The sequence below is a fragment of the Micromesistius poutassou genome, assembly GCF_964030765.1.
Source record: "Micromesistius poutassou genome assembly, chromosome: 8".
In the NCBI taxonomy this organism is placed as follows: domain Eukaryota; kingdom Metazoa; phylum Chordata; class Actinopteri; order Gadiformes; family Gadidae; genus Micromesistius; species Micromesistius poutassou.
Genome location: NC_140278.1, coordinates 17985928 through 18010220, shown reverse-complemented (window position 1 = coordinate 18010220; position 24293 = coordinate 17985928). Strand labels below are relative to the sequence as shown.

Genomic DNA, 24293 nt, shown 5'->3' with positions numbered 1-24293 from the left:
TGAAAGTAGAGCGAGGTCACAGAGTTCAGTGAGGCCGTAGGCCTACGACTCAACAAAAAATGGCTGCACCCGTAAAGAAATATATTTTCTTTGTATTTGTGCCACGTTGGTCATTTAACAGTAGATTTTAAATGCTCTTAAATTACACTACTTTATCCCGGTCACCAATTTAAGCATTGCAGTCTTGCAGTGCGTGCAATACAATGTAAAGTTGTGTTGCTTGTTATGTAAATTATTTTACTCTTAGGTCTTTGACATTCACGACTGACGCCATACATATTTGATTGATTTTATTAGACTTCTCAAAAATCAAGATTATGTACACATATACAAAACGGCAGTATATTATATATCTGTGGAGGACTGAAATTGACGTAAAGGAGGGGGTAGGGGGACATTGCAATAATCCTTGAGCTTGGATATTAGTTAGCCACAGCGTTAACGGTCAACGCATCGCAGACACAATACAATACTTACTACTGAGTGGCAAGTTGCACTCAAAGAATGGCACTAACATACTCAACACAAAAAAACTGGAGTGTGTGGTTAGAGAGAGAGAGAGAGAGAGAACACTTGGTTAGCGAATCGATGAACAGAGAATGAGGGGAGGGGGGGGACATGCAAGTAAGATTTGAGAAGAGAGGGGACAAGGTGCAAAAGACAAGGTTTTAAATAGTCAGAAGCTGATGGAGAGAGATGAATTGTGCACGTACGAAGGAGGGGGAATACAAGGGAATAACAACCAACCAAAAACATGACTTGATAACGGGAGGACACACATATTGAATTTAGAGGCGGGTCACTGATGGGTTTTGAAGCATCAGTTTAACACACCTGTGTAAGAAACATACAGCATTTAACCTGGAGTCTAAGGCTTACATCAAGCCAGTGAAAAGGAGCGAACAAACGTCTGTAAACCAACATACATCTTAAGTATTCTAGTTGAGTGTATAAACATTGTTTTCTGTATGTCCAGATCGATTTTGTGGTTCTACTGTTCTTAAAGTGAAAGTTAAGCTAATTCCTACTTATCTAAATATAAAACCCAAACTAAAATAAACTAAAAAGTAAATTAAATGTAATATTGACATTTACGGCCTTTCCACAAATCATAACTGCATCTGGACAAACAGAGCACTACAAGAATGTTGTAACTGTCTTTCAAAAACAAAATAAAATGTGAGCAGGTAAACTGATGCAGGTTAATGGACGTTTCTTTGAAATTCACAAACGCCACCATGTTGTGCATCAGAGACATTTCAGCATGTGGGCCTCCCATGTATATTTGAACTGGCCGTTTGGCTCGAACTTGAGTCGCTCAAACCAAGAGTTGGATTGCTCACAATTCTCTCTCTCTCCGGTTGCTTGCTCCAGGAGGCCGGGGTCGGTGTTGCCCCCACACACATGACTCCGTTAGCTCCTGCAATGCAGTACTAAAAACAGACAAGTCAGAAGGCTTGCAGCGTGTTAGACAAAAGACAGTGAATAGCAACAAGAGTGGGGGGGGGAAATCTAAACAAGCCTATGCAACAAATGCGTAGGAAAACAAACATTCCTTGTCATGGTAAATGTAATGATTTGAGATTAAATATCCATTTATAATCAGCTAGTTTTAACCTCCGACAGAGTGTTTAGACTAGCAATTTCACCACTACAGAATCACCAAAACAGTCCGTATTAAAAAAAATATGAACCATTTTGGGAACCAGAGGATGTTTAACAAACCAAATATTTGTCATAACTCGCACAACAAAAAATAAACTCAAAATCAACCAAATCTCAAATGTTATATACACACGCCGATTGATAAACAAGCTATATATAGACCAAAACCATTCTGACAAAGATTTGGTTTAGAAAACAGCCCCCTTGTTCAACCACTACTACGAGAAGTAATAGTTGTAGTGGATTTACTAGAAAAGACATCTAACGAGAGCCTCCAATGTATCCTAATTGCCATGACGATAATGCTGTCATGAACAAAGCAATGCTGCCTATAAAAGGGAATCAATAGCCTGAATTCAACTGTACATATTTACATAAATGGTTGGAAAATAATTGAGCCAAAACAAAAAGGTAGCTAGACAAACTAAAATATACATATTCACAAAAATAAATCAGCAAGTTTATACTCCACTGGATGAAAAGCCATTTACTTTGCTCAAATGACCGCACACTCAACATGATTTCCCAGATAAGCAGTGTAATACTGGTTTTTGATCTGTGTTGTGGCGAGACTGGCTGCCTGGCTCTGGTCTGCCCATCCCTGCCGTTGGGAGAACATTGTGCATGCCTTCTGTGTTATTCCAAAGGGACTAGTGCAACCCAATACAGGAACAGGCAATAAATTCAGGATAGAAATACTTAGTATTCATGCCAGAACAAATTCCTTTGTGAGTTAAGGAATGGACATGTCCTGGTGTGATAAATGATGGCTCCTAGCTGGCAGGTTTTTTCTTTTCATGAAGTTTCCCTCGACTTACTACCACTCCCTCCACAGAACCCTCTTTATTGCAAGTTGATTTTTGTCTTGGAATCATTTTTTTTAATACCCTAACAAATAGGTCAAATTATATAGCAGCATATATAATTTTCTCTAAACCTTTACCACTTATGGAAGATGTCTAAATAGAGAATAATTTGTTTAATACATTTAACTGAACCCTACCAACCATCAATCTGTGGTTAACTGTATACTCCCTGTTGCCCAACCCACAACTGGCACCTGCCATCTCTTACCAGCCACTCATGCAAACTGCCTGCTTTAACCGGATCAAGGTGTAGTATACAAACCATCACGTCCATCCTGGGAGGCGTCACCACTGCAACGGCTGATGTTGAATCGGTCGGGGCTACGTTGGGCGCCGTACTTTGAGGTAGAGGCTCGTCTGCTGCCACAACCTCGAATCGACGACCACCCACAGTGGCCAAATCCACTGTTGATACGATGTGCAGTGACATTGCCATTTACTCTGTGTACTGTCCAAGGCAAAGGTGACAAGCTTACTCCGGATTCTCCAGTGCTGACCGCACGGCTCCACCTCACCGTGGTGGAGCAGATGATGGATTTCCTCCGCCTGCAGGCGACGGCATACTGGGGTAATGAGTTGGATTTCCTCGTTACCGGGAAGGGGAGGCAGCCCTGGCTGGCAGTGGCCATACAGCTTATTAAAGTCATTGGCTATCTTGGGATATATCATGGCAGCGTGCCGTTCAAGGGGCCATGGACGTACTAATGGTGGCCAATCCTATGGGAGCTTCAGGACGGTGGTTAGCCAGGTAAGACCATGTTGAATTCTACTTATTAAATCAGGAACGGGACCTAACAGTACTCCATTTCGTTAGTCCATTGCATTCAAGCGGGTGTGGTTGGTTGATGAGATCGACAGCCAATCGTAATGACAGCCAATCGCAGATACTTCAGGATAATGGAGGGGCAGGGGTGAGGGGACAGGACATACAAACCAGCTCCTCTTCTTCAGCGTTGCTGGGATCTCCACGTTACTTTGGCTTACAGTCTTTAAAATGCAACATGTTGTCCTCAATCCCCCCGGGCGTTGCCCCAAGGGCTGAGAGCTTGATGGGGGACTTGGAAGAAGACATTTTGCTTTTTGAGAAGACACCACTTGAATCTTCAGGGCTTGGGAGCTGTTGACTTGAGGAAGGAAACACACAACAGAACACTGTTAGCTTTACATCCGAGGGTGCTAATGGGGTGAGGGCCTGGGGAGGGGGCTTCACTGACTCTGCTAGGCATTGTGGGGCTTGAACACTAAACTGGTGTCTTGAACTGGTAAGTAATAGGCCGTGTTTGTTAACGTTATTGTGGCTGTTAAATGTATGTCCTGTGTTTGAAGTGTCAGTGGCTCAGCTTGTTTCAGCGGTAAGGTTTTAGTCTGCGAGCAGGACCCCTCAACTAGCATGCAGCTGCTACGCCTGGCTGTAACCGCAACGTGTCATAAGACTATCTGAGGTGTTCAGTACATACGTACATATGGTTCCCTGTCGATCCCTATGCATCTCATTTTAGAGCTCTTCCCCTAACCTCGCTTAACCCCTCCCCTCTCTCAAGAAGCTGCCACAGCTGCTGAGCTGGCTTTGCAGTCTATTTTGCTGGGGTCAGAAGGGTAGTAGGTGACCCCTAACCCAGCAAGAAAAGCCAAACAGGTGTCTAAACAAGTGAACCCCAGAGCGGACTGCACATTCTGGACTGGCAGGTCGGGTCTAAAGCTGTGGACAGAGAGAGAAACAGAGAGGAACAGTTTAAAACCAGATTTAAAACCGCAAAACAAGTCCTGCGTCAGCCATCAACCTACATCGAGAAATCAACTCACGTTTTGAGCATGGCCCGCAGTGCAATCTTTCTCTCTCTCTCAACAAACTTATCAATGAGGTAAGAAGCCATGCGTGGGGCACACAGGTAGAGCTTAAAGAAGCGGTTATAGTTGCCCAGGGCCCAGGCGGCCCGGAGGGAGAGAGCATGAGATACACAGCTATCCTCCCGCAGGGCCGGGGTCAGGTATACCAGCTCAGTGGTCAGATCTACAACATCAACCGAGACAGACACAGAAAGGATTAACACAGGTGGATTGTGTACACAAGAACTGTCCCAATATAATAATATTTACAATGTTCAATACGTGTTGTTCAGATAATACACGGATTACCAAATCTGGACTCACCCCCAGAGTTTTTGGTGAAAATGTAATACAGCAATCGGTAGGCTGTAAACTCCCCAATGTTTTCCGAAGGATTGTCCTTGTAGAGGGCCTTAAGCTGCGTCTGGCACTGGTTGAACTCCTCGTGGTCACCCTGTAAGACATCCCAGTCAATCCCACGTCGCTCATTGTACCATGTACCCATCCATCAACTATTATCTAACAAACAAACCTTTTCCAGAGCGATGCGAGCGTGACACTCGTACACCTCCACAGTGAACTCTGTGCGGACTCCTTGGACCTGTAGGGTTAAACCACAACCGAAGTGAGATGCTGGACCAAAGTGCTGTGCATTATCGCTCAAGAGAAAATGCCACTGAAGTGCAAGAATGTTAATTACAGAGGGGCCAAGCCCACACTAACCGTGAGGTCCTGTCGTATGGACTTCATCTGTTCACATGCGTAGGTGTAATCGTGGTGCGTCTTCCAGTGAAGCTTCACCGCCTGGATAGATTTTCTCAGTACCTGGTGAGGAAAGATCCAGAAGGAAAAGACAGGCACACAAAAAACGGTTTACTCTATGGTTTCTCGAATTTAAGAAAAGTAATAGTTTTACTGTGATACGACCATATCAAAATTTTTGAATAAATGATATAAAAATAATAATGAAGCCTAATCACTCACATGCACAGGGCGCACAGTTGCGGGGTCTGGGGCACAGGTGAGTCTCAAGTAGATCTTAGTGATGTCCTGGCAGGTCCCTACAATAGGACAGTCCTCCCAACTGAGGCCCTCCTGGGTGCCATTGGGCAGGTCCAGGGAGTTGATGGAGAGAACCAGGGGCTCTGAGCGCAGCTGCTTGTGAAATCGTTGTGCTCTGCTCTGCTTCTTGGCCTCCCTCATGGGATCATGAAAGTCCAGGCCAGCGTTGCCCCCTTTCCTCTTCTTTCCACCGACACCAGCGTTGCCGTCATCAGCGTTTCTGCAAAGACCCAGGACAGGTTAGCGTTTGCTACTACTCACACTTGACATGCTTGAAAAAGAGTGAACTTGAGATAAATTACCTCCTTCCTCTATTGGCCTTTCCTCTCCCACGTCCTCTCTCTCCGCCTCCACGGCCTCGCTCTCTGTCACCGCCACGACCCCGTCCTCCTTTTTGCCGCCGAGACAGCTGAGGTCGAAGGTCACTGGAAATGCTGCTGTCAGACTGGGATCCGGAATCACTAGGGAAATGAAGACGCCATATTAGGAAAACGTACTTTTCCGACCAGTGAAATAATTAAACTTTATTCTTGGGAATTTTCATCTCTTGTAAATCTTATGACATTCATAAATGTGTAACACTGCTGTGCTATATATACACACACATCACAACATTCAAATGGCTGCATTTCATTTCTGCATTCAGGCCGGTCAGTTTCAACCAGCAGCGCCAGACTCGTCCACTTTTCAACAACAACAACAACCACAACAACATCAGCAGCGGCAGCACTAGGCTACGCTAGCTGAATGGTGAACCACATGAGTAGGGAGTCTGAACAGGCTTTACCTGCGCCTGTGTCTCTGGCTGCGGTCTCGGTGGCGGTTGTGGGATGGTGAGGGCGAGCGAGAGGAAGAGCGGGAGGAGCTCGATGATGGGCTCCGCTGGGAGAAAACGTTGCGGTAGTGCCCAAGCCTGTGTCCTCCTCCTCCGCCGCTGCCACCACCGCCTCCTCCTCGACCCCGAGCAACCGCCGGAGTGCTTCCGCCGCGGCTTATAGCGCTGTCCAACGTCCTCTGTGACGGCACCGCTTCCCAGCGAGACTGCTTGGCTTTCAGTCTGAGGGGGAGATCAAACGTATACTATAAAAAAAAAAAACACATTGAAACTAGCCTTTTGTATTGCTGAGTCACTTTGAGTGGCCACTATTTATTGACATTCACTTACTCTGGCAAGGCCTCACGGTTCCAGTCAATGGTATACGCCGAGCCATCCTTCAACCGGTCCTGCAGCACTTCTTTGAGCACCTTCTCAGTGCGGTCCTTGTCGTCTTCAGTCTCACAGGCCGTGAAACAGCGCTGCACATACTCCTTCATAGCCTGAGGCCAGTCCTGGGGCCTACGGGTAAAGCTCAGTCAGGACACAATGTTCAATTGAGAGTAATAGAGCAGTAATTCTTCCAGTTGTTCTGCAGGGCCACTGCTGGCAACACTGCAATTGGCCGTCCATCCAGTTTCTAACAAGACGTACATTGTTTTAAGATTAAATTTGAAATGCTTATTCTTCTAACATCTTGTTGCTATGCCCCTGTCGTGTGAGATGCGGTTTCATTTGGACGGACTAGGAGAACAGGATCAACCACTCTGCCGGAACGCCCCAGCAACAGCAAGCACAACACCACCGTTTACATGCACAGGCTCCTGACTCGCACCTCAGAACCACTGGTGGAAAAGCGGTACAGGAAAAAGCAGAGGTCTTACCTCATCGGAGCTGCTCCAGCAGCAGCGTTGGTACCAGCAGGGGAGCCGGGAGAAAGGTTTAACCCAGACGGCTGCTCACCCGTGGGGAGGTTTGGACCGGTCATGACATAGGGCCTCTTGGGAATATTGAATTTCACAGCACCTGCTCCCGGATTCTCTATAGGGCACACAAAACACAGTGAAGTTTGAAAGTATGAAACGGCAACCCTCCAAGCATTCTACTGTGTTCTGAGTAAACGGACCACGTGAAACATACAACACAAACAGTGTAACATATGTGTAACTCACGCTTCATGCGGTGCCAGAGTTGTTGACCAACCGGTTTCTGGTTGTTTTTATTTTTGTTGGCATCTCCTCCTCTCCCAAGGCCTTGTCCATACTGGCCCTGTTGTTGTTGTTGTTGATGCTGCTGATGTTGCTGATGTGGCTGCGGCTGCTGATGTTGTTGTTGATGCTGCTGATGTTGCTGTTGCTGATTCTGGGGGTGATTCTGGGGGTTATTCTGAGTAGCCTGGTAGGGGTTCTGGGCATGGAAGCCCTGGCCATAGTTAGATCTTCCCTGGTTGTGATTGTACGCCCGCATATGGTTGGGGTCGACGGATGGGTAAGGCATTGAGTTGGGGCCGTTGTAGGCACTTTGTGCTGGGGCAGGAGGGTACTGGGAGTTGGGAAGGGGAGGTATGGATGGAGGTAGAGGTGGTTTTTCCAAGTTGGTTGGACTAGGGGGAGGCTGTGGGGCTGTAGGGGCTGGGGGCTGGGGCTGAGGGGGGTAGTTGGATGACTGATCCTCAAGTCCAGGCACAGGTGGAGGCTGTTAAGAAAAAAAGGAAGTTTCATATTATTAACTATGAGTCATTTGGTGTCTTAAAGGATATTTGAAAATGTGCCAACCCGGCTCCGGACAAGTGCCAAAGGTGAACCCGTGGTAGTAGGGGCAGACGTGTGGGCTGATCCGTAGGGGCTGATCCATAGGGCTGTCTGGCCAGCCTTACGTTTGATAGGATTAGCTCCTTGGACACAGAGTGGGAGTTTCTGTTGTATACCAGAGTTGGATCCTAATCCCTTTTCTTTGTTTTTTTTTCTTTCCCTTGGCAGAGCCCTTGCATTGTGTAAAATGGCCACTTAAGCTTAAATAGACCTTTGACTAGTGTTCAATGGGGAAAGGCAAGCCACACACAGAGCCGGGTTACCACATAATGTAAACCCATTGTGTACCTGTCCATTAGGAGCAGAGGGTGCTGGGTAACCTGGACCTGGAGGAGCACCGTACTGGTTTGGTGTGTAGGTGGAGCCATACTGGGAATTGAAAAACACAATTGTTAGTGAACATAGGACTAGTTAGTTAGTGAACATAGGACTAGGCAAATCATCAACGCAGAAAATGCTTTTGTTTCTTTAGGAAAAACAACGGTTGAATCTTGAGAAGACATTTCAAGAACAAAATAATCCCCCAAAAGGTTAATATATACTTACAGGACTCATTGGGTAGTAATAGTTATAGGGATACGTGTATCCTGCTGGATACTGCTGTTGCTGATTTTGCTGGTACCATGGAAAGTACTGCTGCTGTTGCTGTTGTTGTATGGCGGATGAGTCCGGTGCTGATGGCTGAAACGGTCCGGCCTGGAATGCACCCATTACCAATTTGTGAATGTAAAACTTACGATAGAGACAATAGCTTTGAAAGAGAATACTATGTAACCATATATAACATGAGGGAACTTTACACCATATATATTAACCGGAAACATTCCAATACCATGGTCCAATGTTTTTAAAGAAGTTCTGCGTGATGAGAACATAGAAAAACAATACGTCAGGTCATTAACTCATCACACGTTACCTCCGCTGGCGTTAGGTTGGCTGGTGGAGCTTTGTTGGAGCCCTGGCTCTTGGTGATGGAGGCCAGAGCCTGTCTCGCCTTCTCCCACTCTGGGTTCTCATGAGCCTGGCCATCCGTAGGAGCTCCGTACGACCTGCCCAACACAACACAACGTCACATCTACATCAGGCTGGCATGTTTAACGGAAATACCTGACAAAAACACTATTGCCTGAATCCATTACTATATATATATATATCCATTAGGGTGCACGTTAGGTTGTTGGTTTCCTGATAACAAAAATAGCCATAGTCCATATTTCACCATGATGGCTACTTAGCGTTTAGCTGAAACACATAGCCGTTAGCTAGCCATTAGCTGGTCATTTGCGTCGCATACGAGGTGACAGGCGACTTTTAAAAAATGTGTTCACAAAAAATGCGGCCTTTGATTTTCTTTAATTGGCTGACATTAGTGTCACTGTATTTAGCTACAATGTATACACGTTACACACCAGTTAGTCGCGGGAGTTGCTTGCGTCGCCTTGGCCGCCATTTCGCCTACCCTTGCTAACTGGCTAGCAGGAAGCGATGCTAGCGTTAGCTCTAGAGTTTAGCCACCGTAGGACCGAAAGGTAAACAAGATGAAGTCGGCCGGACAGCTCGCCCGCAGTCGACAGAGAGAGAACCGACCTAGGTGTCAAGTACAAGTACGTGTATCCTAATAGATGGGAATCAATGTAAGCGCGGTTAAAATATAAATATCTACAACGCAATGGGATTATTATCCATTTCAGGAGGACCACTTCGTCCGATGAACTGCCTGAGACATACAAAATGGCGGTTGAGGAAAAAACCTAATGGAGTGACGTTGCCGTTCGTTACACGCGTGCCTCGGCCAGAGTTGCCAGATTGGGCCAGATTTCCCATCCAATCTGGCCCACTCTGGCAACATTGGCCGAGGCCGGACTCCCCTCAGTGGACGCTTTGGGAGACGGATGTAGACACATAATGACCATATTTGTAACAATTAGTAATACAGATGCAGAAACGGATGACTATGTTGATCCCTTAAGAAATGATTTGTAACAGCTGGCAACAACTAGCAATATAGTTAACAAAAATACAGCATCATTGTAGATATTCATTAAAGATGAAATATGCATATAACCAACAACAGAATATAATAAAATATGCTTGAATATAAAAATAGAAATAGCCTAGGTATGTAAATGAAGCTAAATAAAGTAAACGGGACTCCAAAGTAAGGTAAAGCAAATAAAAAGGCCTTCTAGCAGCCGTGGTTGTGGATGTATGAAATAGAGAATAATGTCTTATGCTCACCTAATAAGAGCTAATAATCATGGGCCTGTGTGGTGTGTGTGTGTGTGTGTGTGTGTGTGTGTGTGTGTGTGTGTGTGTGTGTGTGTTGTAATACTGTGGCACCATAAACGTCATGCTACATAGAGTCACAACCACTTTTCATTATTAATTATGTTATCTATATACATATTCAATAGATCTTTCTGTCTCACTGAAGGTTATGTTGATATGGGCATATTATGTGCCAGTAGGCCTATGCTAATTACCAAGATATCAAGTTGCAATGATACAGGGTTTTGTTTGCAGTTTGACTCATTTATACCCATCTTCGTACAGATGAGAATGATAACCAAGTATCAAATACTTAATTCAGCCTGGAATCTATATTATACATATTTTATGGTGAGCATATCCTACTTATACCCTATTTAATGTTCAGCATTGAGGCTACATGTATAGCCTATTTCATGTTAAGCATTATTCTTTATTTAATACTTAATTTTGCTTATTTTAAACTGTTCTATATCGGGCCTACTATCGGGGATGGACACCTACTAGTCTTGGACAATATATTATGATGTGTAAACGTGTAGGCCTATGCATACATCCTCAACGTAGGCCTACAACCATTTATGAAACACTCAAAATGATAAAATACCCCCATGCTGAGTTTCAGAGACATCATCACAGAAATATGTTATGTTTGAATGGCAATATCCCTTAAACAATGAGTCACTTCCCTCAACCATTGTACAAATCCCTAGGGCCGAATAGGGGTTCGGCGGTGGGAGTTTTAGCTGGGAGGAAGTTGAACAAGGAGGCAGCAGGAGTGAACCGTACAATCACTACAAGCTACCTACACGTTGAGATGTCCCGGTTTTATTCTGCTGACGCTAAAAGCCCCAAAGCAGACGAAATACCCAATGCTGTTATTTAAAGCGTGTAACATTAAGGAGTTTTATTATGAATGGTTATTCCGGGGCGACACGTTGCATGTAGGCCTACCACTCTGTGATGCAATAAACGTGGCTGGCTCACAAGATTACACATTTAACACCTGGACTACGTATTAGAATACAGATTGTGTCAGTCGTTTAAAAATAAAATAAAAAAAATACATACATACATCCTAATGTATTATTTACCACGGGGAGGCATAACTCAATGATCATAAAATATTTCGCACCATTTACTGACCCTCACAGTACACACACTCACGATAACTGCCATCGATAAGTCATTCTCCAATAACCGCTGGCGTCACTTCCTTAACCAATGCCCATCCCTTAGGAAAAAAATCACACAGGCGAACGACGGCAAGAAAAATAACCAGGGAAAAAGTGGTGAGGGAAGCAGCAGCAGAGCGCCAGATGTAACTTTTGGATTCCGCAAAGGGAGCAAGTCTGATACCAAAGTATACTAAAGGTAGAGTACGCTTTATGTGACCAAAAGTTACTACAGAACTTAGACTTTGTTAACCTGTTGCCCCATCGCTTACTCAATGTGTAACTTTCGTTTTTCTTTTTCTGATTGAAGTTTTGAAATATATTCATGTAAGCCTTCTCTAATAAAGGACTTATTTTTCAGTCATTTAATGAATTTCGGAATGTGGGGCGGGGTGGGGGATTGAGGGTTTGACTCCCCTACACATTTTTTGGGTGGCTTAAACTTCATAAACAAATTGTTATGTAGGTTACAGCCTTTATAATGTCTACTACAAAATGCCATGCTAATGAAAAATACACACTCTTATTAAAATATTATTTAAAGTGATTTATTTTACGTTTTTATCATTTAGTGAAAATGAATTGACTTCCGTTAGTGTTGAAATTACAATTACACTGGCAATTAAAATGCTGAAATGAAATGAAAACTGACATGTGCTTTGTCAACCACTACGAAAGGAAATATAAACCACAGAGTTGATTAATGGGGATGTTAACATTTTAAACTCCATCATACTCCAAAAATGCTGCCCCCATTCCCACCTCACCATGATTAATATAGCATTTTCATTAATGGGAATTAGTGGATTAGTACTGCTGTTAATTTGCTCTTTAGAATAGATACTTGTCTTTTTGTTTTCCTTCTCTTGTGCCCTCAGGGTTGCTTCAAGTATGAGGTATGTGCTTGTGCTGCATGTGTGTTTCGCATACAAGTCCCAGCATGGCCTACATGGTAGCAGATCTGAGGAAATTCATTGGTTTCTCACTTACACAACACTGTTCTTCCATGACAAGCCCCATGGAGAGCAACAGATTAATATCAGACATTATAACTGGGCCAAACCCCTGGATCTGATTTTAGGGACATTCAAATTACCTTTTAAGGTGACTTAATTTTGCAACATAAATGTGTTCTTAATGCAATCAAAACAAACCCTTTGAAGATGGACGCATACAGCCTTTGCACAGATGAGTAGAGGAGAGAGTATATCTTTATTATCTCCTAGTATATCTATTATCTCATAATCAATGTGTGATTCAATCAAAAATGTTCAAAATGTTCTGTAGACCCCCCATTATTTCCTATAGGAAATATTTTATATTTCCTAATGAGTATATCGGCATTCGAAATGCCAATTACACAGAGTGATATATATAACTCACCCTGTTAAACATAACTGCTCAGCTGATGAACAGATTCATTTGGGTACACAAAAAATGCTATAATATTATGATTGATCTTTTATATCAGATTCATCTATAAAGAAACAGTAGTTGTGTGCATTATTTATTGTGTTTATTTAGATTCCTTACCACATGTTGTTCATAACGTTTAATGTGTTTAATATTAGTTTACTTGTTGCAACTTGCTGATGCTTACAGTACACATCTCTTTGTGTATTGGCCACTCAGGGGTGTCTCTCCCTCCCTCTCTCTACAGTCATGCCACTCCACAAGTCCTCCCGGGCTCCCCGTCTGGAACGTACCATGATCTCGGCTCCGCTCGACGACTTCCGTCACACCATGCACATCGGCAGAGGAGGCGATGCCTTTGGCGACACCTCCTTCCTGTCCACACACGGCCCTGGTAACAACACCACCACCAGCAGCAGCAGCAGCAGCTCCGACCTTGGCGCTCCAGGGAACATGACGGCTGTGGACTCCAAGATACCAAATATCAGCCAGGGCGAGAACTCAACAGATGGCGTGGAAGCCTCAGAGTACAACGATCTCACCAGGGATCACTCTGTGTCTGTGTCTTCATTCACCTTGGACCTGGACTTGGGTCCCTCGATCATGGGGGACGTCCTGGGGGTGATGGACGGACTGGGTCTGGACTCCAATGAGGAGGACGTGTTCAGTCCCAGCAGCAATACGTCGTTAGCAGAGATGAAGACGGGACGAGGGGTGTCTGAGGACCTGTCGGTGTGCGCGCTGAACGAGGTCAACGGAGAGGAGCTTGTTGGATCGGAGGAGAAGCTGACGAGAGATAACAGAGATGGCTCGCTAGCGGATGGGAATTGGAGCAAAGCGAAGGGGCTGAGACCAAAGGTGAGGTTTAGCGACAAGCGAGAGGAGATCATTCGCCAGGCGTCTGAGGAGGAAGAGGGTCAAGGGTTTGCCTTTCAAGAAGAAGATGAGCAGGGCCCTCAGACCCCAACCAAGGGGGAGAAGGGAGCCAACGTGGGGGGTGCAGGAGAAGCAGAGTGGACCACACGCAGGGCAGACATGCCACCCAGCCCTGCCTCGTCACACAGCTCAGACAACAATGAATCCAGCCCCTTGCACTGCAGAAGGGTCGAAACCAGCCATTTTGGGACTGACTCAGATGAGGAGGAGGAGGAGGAAGTGGGGGAATGCGGAAGAGGCTACACATTTGAAGATGAGTTTGATGATGAAATTGGTCTATAGGAGACAGCTGGGGGAATTATATAATCTTTCAATTCGAGATGAAACATATGAGATATCTTTTATTAAGTCATTATTCCGGTGTCCCAAAAAGGGGAGACGAACACAAACTGACTGCATATTTTAAGACAAGATAGGCCAAGACTGAAGGTTGGACAGTTGAATCACTTAAGTTTAACAACTGGAAAACTGACTCATGTTATGTGCATTTAAAGACTTTCAAACTGTTACAATCTGCGCAAACATATACTATTGTTTTGGTTGTTACCAATAAAAGGCTCATAGCACTTTGATAATGTAGAAAGCTGAATGCTTTATGGTGGAAAGTGGAAATATGCCAACTGTGATGTATTCTTGATAATTGAAAGGCTATTTTGAAAATGGTAGTGTAATGTGATGTCTAAAGTTGTTTTAGTTTTATACATAAGTGCCTTAATAGGATACATTGATTTTGTATTCAAGTATTCTTGTCTTATAACTATACTGTTTTTTCCATCCTGCATGTTTTCTTTTACAATCTGTTATATACCTTGATGTTTGCATAATCTATCATAATCAAAATGTTCTGAAACCAAAATAGTTTTAAGGAAATACTTCTCCATTTATCAATAATTACTTAAGTACATACCACATTAATATCTGTTCTGATCAAATGTAGCTTATCTTAATAGTCTGAATTGGCAGTTATAAATTATTGTTCATTTTTATTATTGGCCAACATATACATTTGTTAATATCTCTTTCCTGACCATTGGAATATGCAGTGGGACGATCTAACGGTTATGTATGTAGCTTGTCATCCCAGAATGTGGTGGGCCTACATACTTTTACATGGCAATGTATTGCATCTATGCATCTATTAATGTGTTTACAAATGCTGTTAATGGGAGATCTCAAGTCTTAAACTCAAGTTGTCTTTTTTATATTGGACTGATGACAAACTAGAAACTGTTCTCTGGTGAAGACCTTGTTCACATTGCTGGATTGAATAAAACGATGTACTTGGGAGAATCATTGGTTTTGTGACCTTTGAGCTTGGCCTCAGGCTTGTGTTCCCCCTGCAGATAGTTAATATTTAATATAAAACGAGTATGAGTGTGTTCGATTCTTACCCTGGGTCTTGATGAACAATACAACCGGTCTGTTTAAGATACACAATAGACCTGCTTACTATGGTACAGTGTTTTTATTATGCGCATGCAATTTCAAATGCATTTCATATCAATTCACCTCATCTGTAAAAGTACAGACTCAGATCAATAGGAGATACAACCCATCTTTAGGCTTTTCTAGAAAAATCCACTCCATAGAGTCAACCTATATACAATAGTACAAATAGCAATATGCTTGAACATACATGGGCATATTACCTGGAAGTCACGAGTACACATTAAAAATGTGTAGTAAATGCATTTCTTCAACCACCTCTTATCCTCTAGTCTAAAACAGTCCAATGAAATGTTTTGACATTAGACCGATATTGTCCTGAACACGTTGAACCCAGACAGCGCCGTGGAGACCATCACGCCAGGTAACTGTGGATGCCAGTGGATCTCCTTGACCTCTGTCTGACCCTGGTGCAGGAAGAGCAGCTGGGGAGGAAGGTCCTTTAGGCCCTCGGCCCGCGCACCCACATCACTCGACTCCACCGAGAGATCCCACTGGCTGACCACGTCATCCGCCCCGGCGGCGGCAAAGACGCTGGAGTCCACGGGGTTCCACTCCACAGAGGTGATGGGGGCGCTGTGCTGCTTGAAGTTAGCCACCGGCCGCCCAGACTGCAGAGAACCAGATCACAGGGAAACGTTCAGAAACAACACAGGAACCATTTGAACAAAACAGGATTGCCGATAGATAAGATCCCAGTTTAGACAGTACAATCAACTGAGAAATAAAGTTGTTCATTTGTATTAAGAAAATGTATTATTTCTCCCCCCCCCCTCAATAACTGTGTGCAATAACTAAACAATCACCCACTGTTCATCACCAACATGCTCCTAGAATTACTGACAGCCTTTCCTCTTGCACATGACTTGACACATGCAGTGTTTCACATTTCAATCTAGTCACTCTGCTGGGGTGTGAACAAGTGAATATACCTGCCAGGATCAAATAACAACGGACCAGATGCAAATCATTGGGATGCACTTGCCTGAAACTGCCGTAGATCCCATACTTTCAGAAGGCCATCGTCCCCTCCTGACAGGAGGAAGGGCTCGCTCCTGTTCCAACTGATGACGTTGACGTCCGACGAGTGGGCTTCGTCGGTGGACAGCATGGAGCTCGGAGGAGCGCGGGTGTCCCAGATTCTGACCGACCGATCGACTGAACACGATGCAAAAACCTGCCGCAAAACATAAATTAATAAAAAAAACATTTCTGGCTTAATATTTTATGACTGACAGACAGACAAGAAACACTGCTTGAATATTGAGATTTCTCCAGCTACAAAGAAGGACGAATGGCTTGTTTCCCAGCCACGACGTACTGTGGCTTCAGTAGGGGACCACTGCAGGTCCTCCACAGACTTGGTGTGGGAGCTGAACGGCCGCTGGTCCACCGTCCAGGCAGCGCCTCCTTCCCGCGGCTCCCACACATGGATGTTCTTCTTACAGTCCCCAGTGGCTAAACGGCCTGGTGGACGGATGGCGTTAACAAGAACATTCAGCCTCACCGCATTAAGTTGCAAAATCATTTCCCACAAGTAAGCCTGGGCGATATGGCTGAAAGACACATCACGATATAACTTGATCATATTGATCGATATCGATAACTTGATAATTCTAATGACCTAAAAAGACTAGGAATTACCATGCTGGATTCAAACACTTATGTTTAACACTTAATATGACCTTCCACTGTTCTTCATTGATAAATACTCCAATATCGATACAAGAATGAAAAAAACTCAAATATTGTAAATAAGTATGGAACCGCGTTTGTGTAACAAAACGCAGCTGCTAGATTCGGTGGTCCAGTCTCTTATCGATAGATATTGAACATGTTTTATATTGATATTGATCAAAGGTCTACCACAATATGATAATTTATTGTTTTATTGCCCAGGCCTACCCACAAGTATAAAATATATCACAGTCCAAATCAAGTAGTTACATTTTTGTATTATTTATATATCGTTTCAGAGATACTGCCATGTACATAAATGATGCAATATAGATTAACCGAGTACAGAGTTTAGTCATTCAATTTGCATGATAATTGATAAAAGGTTTGAAATTTGTAAGAATGAATACTGTCCACTACATGTTTCAATGATAAGCTAATAGACCGTCTGGCTTTTATGTTTGATACCAAAGTAATCCCAATTGAGGATAACTGAAGGGAAAAAAAAACAAAAAAACTTACCAGGTACTTTAGGGGACCAATCCAGTGCAAAGCCTTCAGTCATGTGGCCTGAGAAACTAAAGAGGGGCTTGGTTTCTTTCTGGTTTTTAATAAATTCAGCCATGGCAGTTGAGCTGTGGACAGCTTCCAACGAAGCTTTTAGGTCAAATATTTCCACCTGGCCTTTATCCGACCACACAGCAGCCAGAGGCCGCTCTGACCATTGGGTGACCTGAAGGAAAAGAATGTTAGTTTCTATTTGAAAACAGTATCCAAGTCCATTCATGTCAGCAAAACGAATTATCCCCTCCCTCAAGCACAATGAGACAAGATAACACAGGAAGGCCAGGGGTCTTCGTCTTCTGAAATGCTTCTTTTCAGACAAAACTAGACAAGTAGTTAAGTTGAATTTGAGAGGCCGCAACCTAATGCTCAGACTGCTGCTTAATGTCCATGTAAAGAGATCCAAGTATCTAAGGGTCTAAATAGTTCTGTGTGGTTTGAACACCAGCTATTGATGTTTGAAACACATCATTAAAATCAATTAGGCCTTTCCATTGCACATTCAGCCTATTCGATTAACCATAATTTGTATGTATACTAAAAAAGGCCATTTGTTTTACAGAATAATTTACACAAGCTTTGATACATGTAGAGTGGAGGCAATTTTTTTTGATCGTTTTTCCCCCCAATAAATTGTATAAATCAGCCATGAGCCAATTGCCACCTTAATAGGTAGTTCTGGTTGAACATAAGAATATAAGGCAGGAATGGGATCAGTCATATGATATTACATACAAAAAATAAAGCAGCCAACTGACTCTGACTCTGTTGGTGCCACCGTAGTGAGACATCAATGCCAACTCCATCTGTGGCTTCTTATCTTCATCCTCCTCTTCATCGTCCTCCTCACTCTCTTCATCGCTACTCTCACCCTCCTTCTCTGTACCGTGAAGGTTATGCATACGCATAATCAGGAGCCTGAGAGAGGACAACAGTAGATTTGCTTATTAAAAACAACCTGATCTGATCTGAAATAGCATTTATATAATTTAGTAAGACAAATGCAGCTGATCAGTCGAACAATACAACATGCCGGACAAACTCTTAACTGACCATTGTGTGTAAATCAACTAACTTTTTAAGTTAGCAATTGATTATGTATTCCAAATAGTATGAACCCATCAAAAATGTGCGTTATTGTTCCAGTATATAACAGCATAATCAGATAAATGGAATCAATGCTGCATGCTGACAGCATCACAAATTCCCCTGAAAATGTATTCAGGATGTCAAAAAAGGTACATGTACAGTGAACAGATGCATTTGAGTTTCGGTGAGGGGCAAGGGTCTTGTTAAATATTAGCAAATCCATTTGCAACTCCGTCAGTCTATCGAGAATAGATTACATGTTAAGACATCAATCGGAGTATAGTTTATGACGTTATCTTGTTGTTTACTTAGTGGCAGAGTATATTCCACTGCCAAGGGTTATATTCTTTTCATGACATTGAATACTGGACTTGTATCCCTACAACACCCACCTATTGCTAAGGGCAGTGCTCGCCTGGGTGCCTGCACAGAGCAGCATAGACAGGGGGTACTGGTCTCTGGATTCCCCATCTCCATCTTTCAGTACGTCAAAGCTCAAGCAAGGAGAACCTACGAGAAGGAGGAGGAGGGTGGCCAAAGTTATCGCTTTGCAATCAGATCCAAGAAAGCTCTTCATGAAACAATTATTGTCGCGAGTCAGAAGTTGGCTAAACGACATGACTAAATGTAATATTTTTGTATAAACATGCATAGTATTCAATTTGCAGTTGAATTCACGTGTACTCCCAACTGTATGAGGCTCCTATGTCATTATAAACCACAATGCAATACTGAATACACTTCTGATGTTGTTCGTGTCATCTTGCCTGTCTGGCATTCGTGGTACATGCGGTAGGCCGACCGGTCCATCTCCAGCTCCTCTCCCGGCTGCAGCGGCTGGACACCGGGCACGTATACCTGACCCTCTCCTTCTCCGTCCATTCCCTCTTCTCGCATCTCACTTTCCTCGCACTCAACTTCATCCATTTGGTCAATTTCCCCATCTTCGTTACCAAACGTGTCTTCCCCGGGCGCAGACATGTTGGTGAGGCCGTTTTGATTACTTCCGGTTGAACAAGCAGCAGCACGTGGTTTAAAGGTAACGCCCTCCTCCTCCGCGTCCCCGACCCGAGGGGGTCACCGTGCGCGCGTCCCCTCCTCCGCGTCTCCGAACCGAGGCGCGTCGCCCTGCCCCCCATTTACGGGAATTCAGATGGTTCTTTGGGCGCTCGTCCCATCCAACTCAGTTGTCTGGAATATTTATTACGCATGTTTTACCCAGGCCTACTTGTGTCATTGTATAAACGTGACGTATATTATATTATCTCCAAACGATCAATAACACTTATGGTGGTCCAGCAACAAACAAAAGAAACATTGAGGATGGGAGGAGACGTCATGGACCGGAATTTCCGAAACTTTGAAATAACCCCTAGAAAAGTAATATAAGACCAATATTTTTTTCTAAAATATTTCAGAAACTGAGAAATAGAAACTGTTGCGTCCTGCCTCAAACCGTCACTTTTAAGTAATTACGGTACACAGGCTCGTCTTGTTACTTGCATTGTATTTTAATAAAGAAATGTTACATAAGATCCATCAGTGTACACATTTGTTGCATGTTAGAAGAGTTTAGAAACACAAGGCACAATATATATAAAAAGGCACAAATAAATACTAGAAAATGACAAAACATATAGGCGAATAAGGATGTTACACAAGGTGTTAATTACAGCCGGACCGTTCTCATTACTCATCCATGAGCTGGACAAAGGTTTCTTACATTCCATGTCATATATACAATCCAAATAGTTTATTAAAATAGAAAGTAACCTCCATCACAGATGAACAGATCACTGTTAATACAATCAAAAAACAAAACAAGATATAGCTACATTCTGGATTTACCATGTGAGTACACATTAAACTGTAATATTTTTGCAAGCAACGATTTTTTATAGTATAAGTGATTGGAAATGCAGGACTCTTGTCATTATGTTATTATAGGGATGACTTTCTATACAATTGGGATACTTTTGTTATGATGATCAATCAGTGAGGTTTATGATGCACACAAGGGTCCATAAAGGAGGGAGGGTCCATAGGGTCCATAAAAACCAAATTCTGGGCCCCAAATCTTCATGGATGCAACATTTAGTATTTAGGTATTTTAGTGCCATGTCATGGGATAAGCTTGCTCTTGGAGAGTTTACAACAGTGTTCTGTCCAAAGTGCATTCCTATGCCATCTGCATCCTGTTAAGTCAAGACAGTTTTACACAAATGGACGTTTTTTCAGCTATTAATACAGTGTTGTGCAAGCGTTACCAAACACTGCTACACAATCCTATTGCAGTGACTCTGCCGCTCTCAAACCTCACATCTCTATTCAAAGAGTTATTTCCTGGACAAAACCACACCATCCTTTTTAAGTTGGTAGATATGTTCACAAGCAGACACCGTTTTTACCCAATTCAGCTTTACTGAATGTCTACATTTCAATTTACAATATGTACAAAAGTGAACATTCAAACGCTAAAATATTAATATTTATATATACGACTTAAGACTTCCTTTGTAAACGTTTCACAAGGAAGGGAAATGGCTTATGTGGAATGGCAAGTTAATGTCAACACCATCGCTAACTGAAGGCCGTGCCTTGATTAAGATACACAACTGGAATAGAGCCCTGTTATGTAGTACACTCAGCGATTAGGTCCTTTTTAAACTTCCAACACAACTTCCTGATGCAACCTGTGGGTGTAAGTGACCCTTAACTGCGTATTGTATCACACACTTCCTACCATCAAGACCAACCAATTATTTTGCGTTTCATGTACATTGCGGGCAATAAGGGTCAGCGTTCCTATGGCAACAATCCCCAGAGCAGTCCAAAGAACAAGGGGCTCCAGACACAAGCCAGAGTCTGTGATAACAAAGGGCTGCTATTGGAAGGTTGTTGAGTAATGTCCAACATCTTCTCCCAGGGTCCTTCCTCTTCCAAGCTCACAACTCTGGTGGTCAATAGTCTGGCTCTCACCGGGGGGTGCTCCACTCTCTCGGCCAGAACGGGGGCCAAGGTAGGGGGCACACACGTTTTAATGGACGCACGGCATCCCACCTTGATCCAACAGGAGAACAGCGCTGACGTGAAGTTCAGAAGCTCCTCTGGAGAGGACAGGACAGACGGGAACGCTGAGATCTCGGTCTCTTCTTCTAATCTCTGCATGAAGGAGAGCAGAGAGAGAGACAGAGACAGAGAGAGAGAGAGGGAGAGAGAGGGAGAGGGAGAGACAGAGAGAGAGAGGGAGAGACAGAGAGAGAAACAGAGAGAGATAGAGAGACAGACAGAGACAGAGAGAGAGAGAGAGAGACAGAGAGACACAGACAGAGACAGAGCGAGAGACAGAGAGATGAAATTGTATCGATGTCCTTTAAACACTGGTGGCTGTTAAAACACCATGTAAGGCCATGCTAAACCATAGATATGGGGTTGTCAGCAGTTAGCACTGCTGGGTCTAAAGAGATATGCACATGCGATAGATGATGTAAACACAATTCTTACCTCTGCATGTTTATTTTTCTGTATAATAGCCTCCAGTGATTGCTTCAGTTCAGAAATCAATTTGTAATTGACGTGCTCATCCCAGAGGTTGGGGAGCAGGCCTGTCCAGGAGTTGAGCAGGAAGACAGCAGCAGGGAACACGCTACACTGGAAGACATAATGAAGCCACGGCACAACATAAAGTAAACTACGGCTCACATGGAGACACCCTAAACCTCAATAAACAACAAGGCATGTTTGAGTTACGGGAGCGTAACGGCAAGAGCAAAGAGATTTATGACTCACCGGCTCTCTATCGCAAAGCATGCTGCTTGTGTAGTGGTGCTCCACACGGTAATCTTTAGGAAATGCTTGCCGCTGGAAAGAAAACCGCCGGGAATCACAAGTTAAATAGAGTGTTTGCACAGTCCAGTGGGAACTGATTAACTGATCTAAAGCGTCAGTTCTGGTGGAGAAATGAAACCACAGCACAATGACCTTATGGCGTCCTTGTGAACTCGCTCACTTTCATTATTAGTCTTTTCATACTCAAATGAAAAGGATATACTTTGTGGAAGGATGCTTTAGAATACAACTAAGAAAGTTAAACTTACAAATCCTGTTGGGTTAGCTTCAATTGTTGTTTTAAGGTTTTTGACCGCCTCCCAATGAATATCACATCCACCACACTGGACAGTCAAAAATGATAGTAACAGCAAAACTGGAAAAAAAATGTTTTATTAGAGACAGAGAGAGAGAGAGAGAGAGAGAGAGAGAGAGAGAGAGAGAGAGAGAGAGAGAAAGAGAAAGAGAGAGAAATAATTAGACATGAATGGAAACTATTTGTGGTTTACTTCACATGCTTGAGGCATTCCACGTTACAAATGACAGAACAGCATTTGCTCTCTAATAATCTCTTTTTGGACAGAAAGATACAGATACTTATTGTTCAAAGTCTAATGCCATAAAAAACACCAAGAGTCAAGATGGCAAGCAGACATGACAACCTGCGTCACTTCACCCACTAATTAATAAGATGAGAAGTCATGCAACAATCATTCATTTAAACTGCTGAAAGGGCTCTTTTAAGTGAGTCTTTTAAGTTTTGTTTCTTACCTGGCAGTGACATCCTTTTATCTTTCCGAGAAAGGACGCTTCTCCATTTCTCCTGCTTAGCGCAATCAGTCTGCAGAGCCGTTTTAAAGTGTCACCCTGTGATAGTTTCCTGTTTGTGGTCCCTTGGTGTCGATCTGTGGCTATCAATCTTCTGCATCTCTTCATGAAAAAACCTTCTTTTCCTTTCCCCTGGTACTTTCCAAATATTGACGTCTTTATCCTCTCACGTAATATCCTTCTCTCTCACTTTGGATTTTCCCACTGAAGCCTGACTGGCTCCAGTCTTCCTATTGACCCAGTGTTGTTCTGAATCACTTCTCTCTCTCTCTCTCTCTCTCTCCTTCGAAACTGGTTAATGGACAGAGCGAGACACGGGCCTGCTCTTCTCTCTACTTCTCTCCAGGCACGGCGTCTGTGCACACACTCACAGAGAGAGGCGAGACTCAAAGTGAAAGTGCTCGCCTGCTCTCTTTAAGTCCTGGCCCCTCCCACACATTTTCCCCCCGTGATTGACTGACCTAGCCCCTCCCCCTCCTCCACGCTCTCATTCGGCCCCGCACCCCAAAGTGGGTGTCTGCAGGCTTAGTCATGCCGTTGGAGCGTATGTTTTTCATTTTCCCTCCCGCCCCACCCCCTCAAACTCCCTCCCCACCCCCGCGCCTCTGCCTGTTCCCCGGTCCTCTCCCTGCAGGACAGACATCCAGCAAGTCGCCATCAGCAGGGACTCACCGTGAATCCCTGTCTCCAGGTGAACTCCAAACAACAAATTCTGCATGTGACCGAGCACTGGGGAAATCTTCGTTTGTGGAGTTCTGGATGGATGCACAGAGAACCTGAGGGGGCAGGGATCTGATAACAGCACTAATCAAACACAAATAGCATGCTCCCTTGTCATGGCTTGCCCTGCTCTGCTTAGTCATGTTACATGGTGCATGGAACAAACAGGGTTAGCAACTATTGGGTAAGGAAAAAAAACTAATGTTTTGTTTGCAAGAACAGTTGTTGCTCTTCAACGTGCCTCTTTTCTTGAACCGAGGCCAAAGAGCTGTTACCAGAGGGACCGTTTGAGAGGAAGTAAACC

The 24293-nt window shown here is 43.7% G+C and overlaps 4 protein-coding genes across 5 annotated transcripts; 1 reads left to right on the top strand and 3 right to left on the bottom strand.

Annotated features, from left to right (window-relative positions):
• Positions 1 to 275: 275 nt before the first annotated feature.
• Positions 276 to 9790, bottom strand: leng8 (leukocyte receptor cluster (LRC) member 8). The gene is made up of 15 exons (XM_084472102.1): positions 9455 to 9790; positions 8962 to 9094; positions 8592 to 8741; positions 8334 to 8414; positions 7407 to 7929; positions 7119 to 7275; positions 6586 to 6756; positions 6208 to 6477; positions 5723 to 5881; positions 5343 to 5640; positions 5082 to 5183; positions 4891 to 4959; positions 4683 to 4812; positions 4335 to 4542; positions 276 to 4230 (listed from the first exon to the last, which is right to left on the bottom strand). Exons 1-15 carry the CDS (start codon positions 9493 to 9495, stop codon positions 4068 to 4070), a joined length of 2655 nt encoding a protein of 884 aa, XP_084328228.1. The 5' UTR covers positions 9496 to 9790; the 3' UTR covers positions 276 to 4067.
• Positions 9791 to 11527: 1737 nt separating this feature from the next.
• cdc42ep5 (CDC42 effector protein (Rho GTPase binding) 5) lies at positions 11528 to 15126 on the top strand. 2 transcript variants are annotated; one of them, XM_084471667.1, is made up of 2 exons: positions 11528 to 11687; positions 13149 to 15126. In XM_084471667.1, the coding sequence occupies exon 2, from the start codon at positions 13151 to 13153 to the stop codon at positions 14117 to 14119; it is 969 nt and encodes a 322-aa protein (XP_084327793.1). In that variant the 5' UTR covers positions 11528 to 11687; positions 13149 to 13150; the 3' UTR covers positions 14120 to 15126. The 2 variants fall into 2 exon arrangements, with proteins under 2 accessions (XP_084327793.1, XP_084327794.1); XM_084471668.1 differs by having other exon boundaries at positions 11537 to 11687; positions 13121 to 15126.
• Positions 15127 to 15297: 171 nt separating this feature from the next.
• grwd1 (glutamate-rich WD repeat containing 1) lies at positions 15298 to 19604 on the bottom strand. The gene is made up of 7 exons (XM_084471792.1): positions 19381 to 19604; positions 19006 to 19123; positions 18283 to 18442; positions 17483 to 17693; positions 16605 to 16750; positions 16269 to 16460; positions 15298 to 15894 (listed from the first exon to the last, which is right to left on the bottom strand). Exons 1-7 carry the CDS (start codon positions 19592 to 19594, stop codon positions 15586 to 15588), a joined length of 1350 nt encoding a protein of 449 aa, XP_084327918.1. The 5' UTR covers positions 19595 to 19604; the 3' UTR covers positions 15298 to 15585.
• A 740-nt stretch (positions 19605 to 20344) lies between these two features.
• On the bottom strand, positions 20345 to 23651 carry LOC311352084 (uncharacterized protein). Its single transcript, XM_084472282.1, has 5 exons — positions 23213 to 23651; positions 22711 to 22817; positions 22403 to 22474; positions 22118 to 22264; positions 20345 to 21775 (listed from the first exon to the last, which is right to left on the bottom strand). Exons 1-5 carry the CDS (start codon positions 23223 to 23225, stop codon positions 21419 to 21421), a joined length of 696 nt encoding a protein of 231 aa, XP_084328408.1. The 5' UTR covers positions 23226 to 23651; the 3' UTR covers positions 20345 to 21418.
• Positions 23652 to 24293: the final 642 nt, after the last annotated feature.

Excerpts from the sequence above, each read along its gene's own strand:
- LOC311352084 (XM_084472282.1), bottom strand. Across the intron at positions 22,265-22,402 it reads TGCTTTGCGATAGAGAGCCG|TGTAGCGTGTTCCCTGCTGC; the intron begins GTGAGTCATAAA and ends TATGTCTTCCAG. Across the intron at positions 21,776-22,117 it reads AGAAAAATAAACATGCAGAG|AGATTAGAAGAAGAGACCGA; the intron begins GTAAGAATTGTG and ends TCCTTCATGCAG.
- grwd1 (XM_084471792.1), bottom strand. The coding sequence starts at position 19,594 with ATGTCTGCGCCCGGGGAAGACACGTTTGGTAACGAAGATGGGGAAATT. Across the intron at positions 17,694-18,282 it reads GTGGCACCAACAGAGTCAGA|GTCACCCAATGGTCAGAGCG; the intron begins GTCAGTTGGCTG and ends CTTTTCCTTCAG. Across the intron at positions 16,751-17,482 it reads TTGGTCCCCTAAAGTACCTG|GCCGTTTAGCCACTGGGGAC; the intron begins GTAAGTTTTTTT and ends TCCGTCCACCAG.
- leng8 (XM_084472102.1), bottom strand. The coding sequence starts at position 9,495 with ATGGCGGCCAAGGCGACGCAAGCAACTCCCGCGACTAACTG. Across the intron at positions 5,882-6,207 it reads AGCCAGAGACACAGGCGCAG|TGATTCCGGATCCCAGTCTG; the intron begins GTAAAGCCTGTT and ends TCATTTCCCTAG. Across the intron at positions 4,960-5,081 it reads CCATACGACAGGACCTCACG|GTCCAAGGAGTCCGCACAGA; the intron begins GTTAGTGTGGGC and ends TTAACCCTACAG.
- cdc42ep5 (XM_084471667.1), top strand. The coding sequence starts at position 13,151 with ATGCCACTCCACAAGTCCTCCCGGGCTCCCCGTCTGGAACGTACCATG.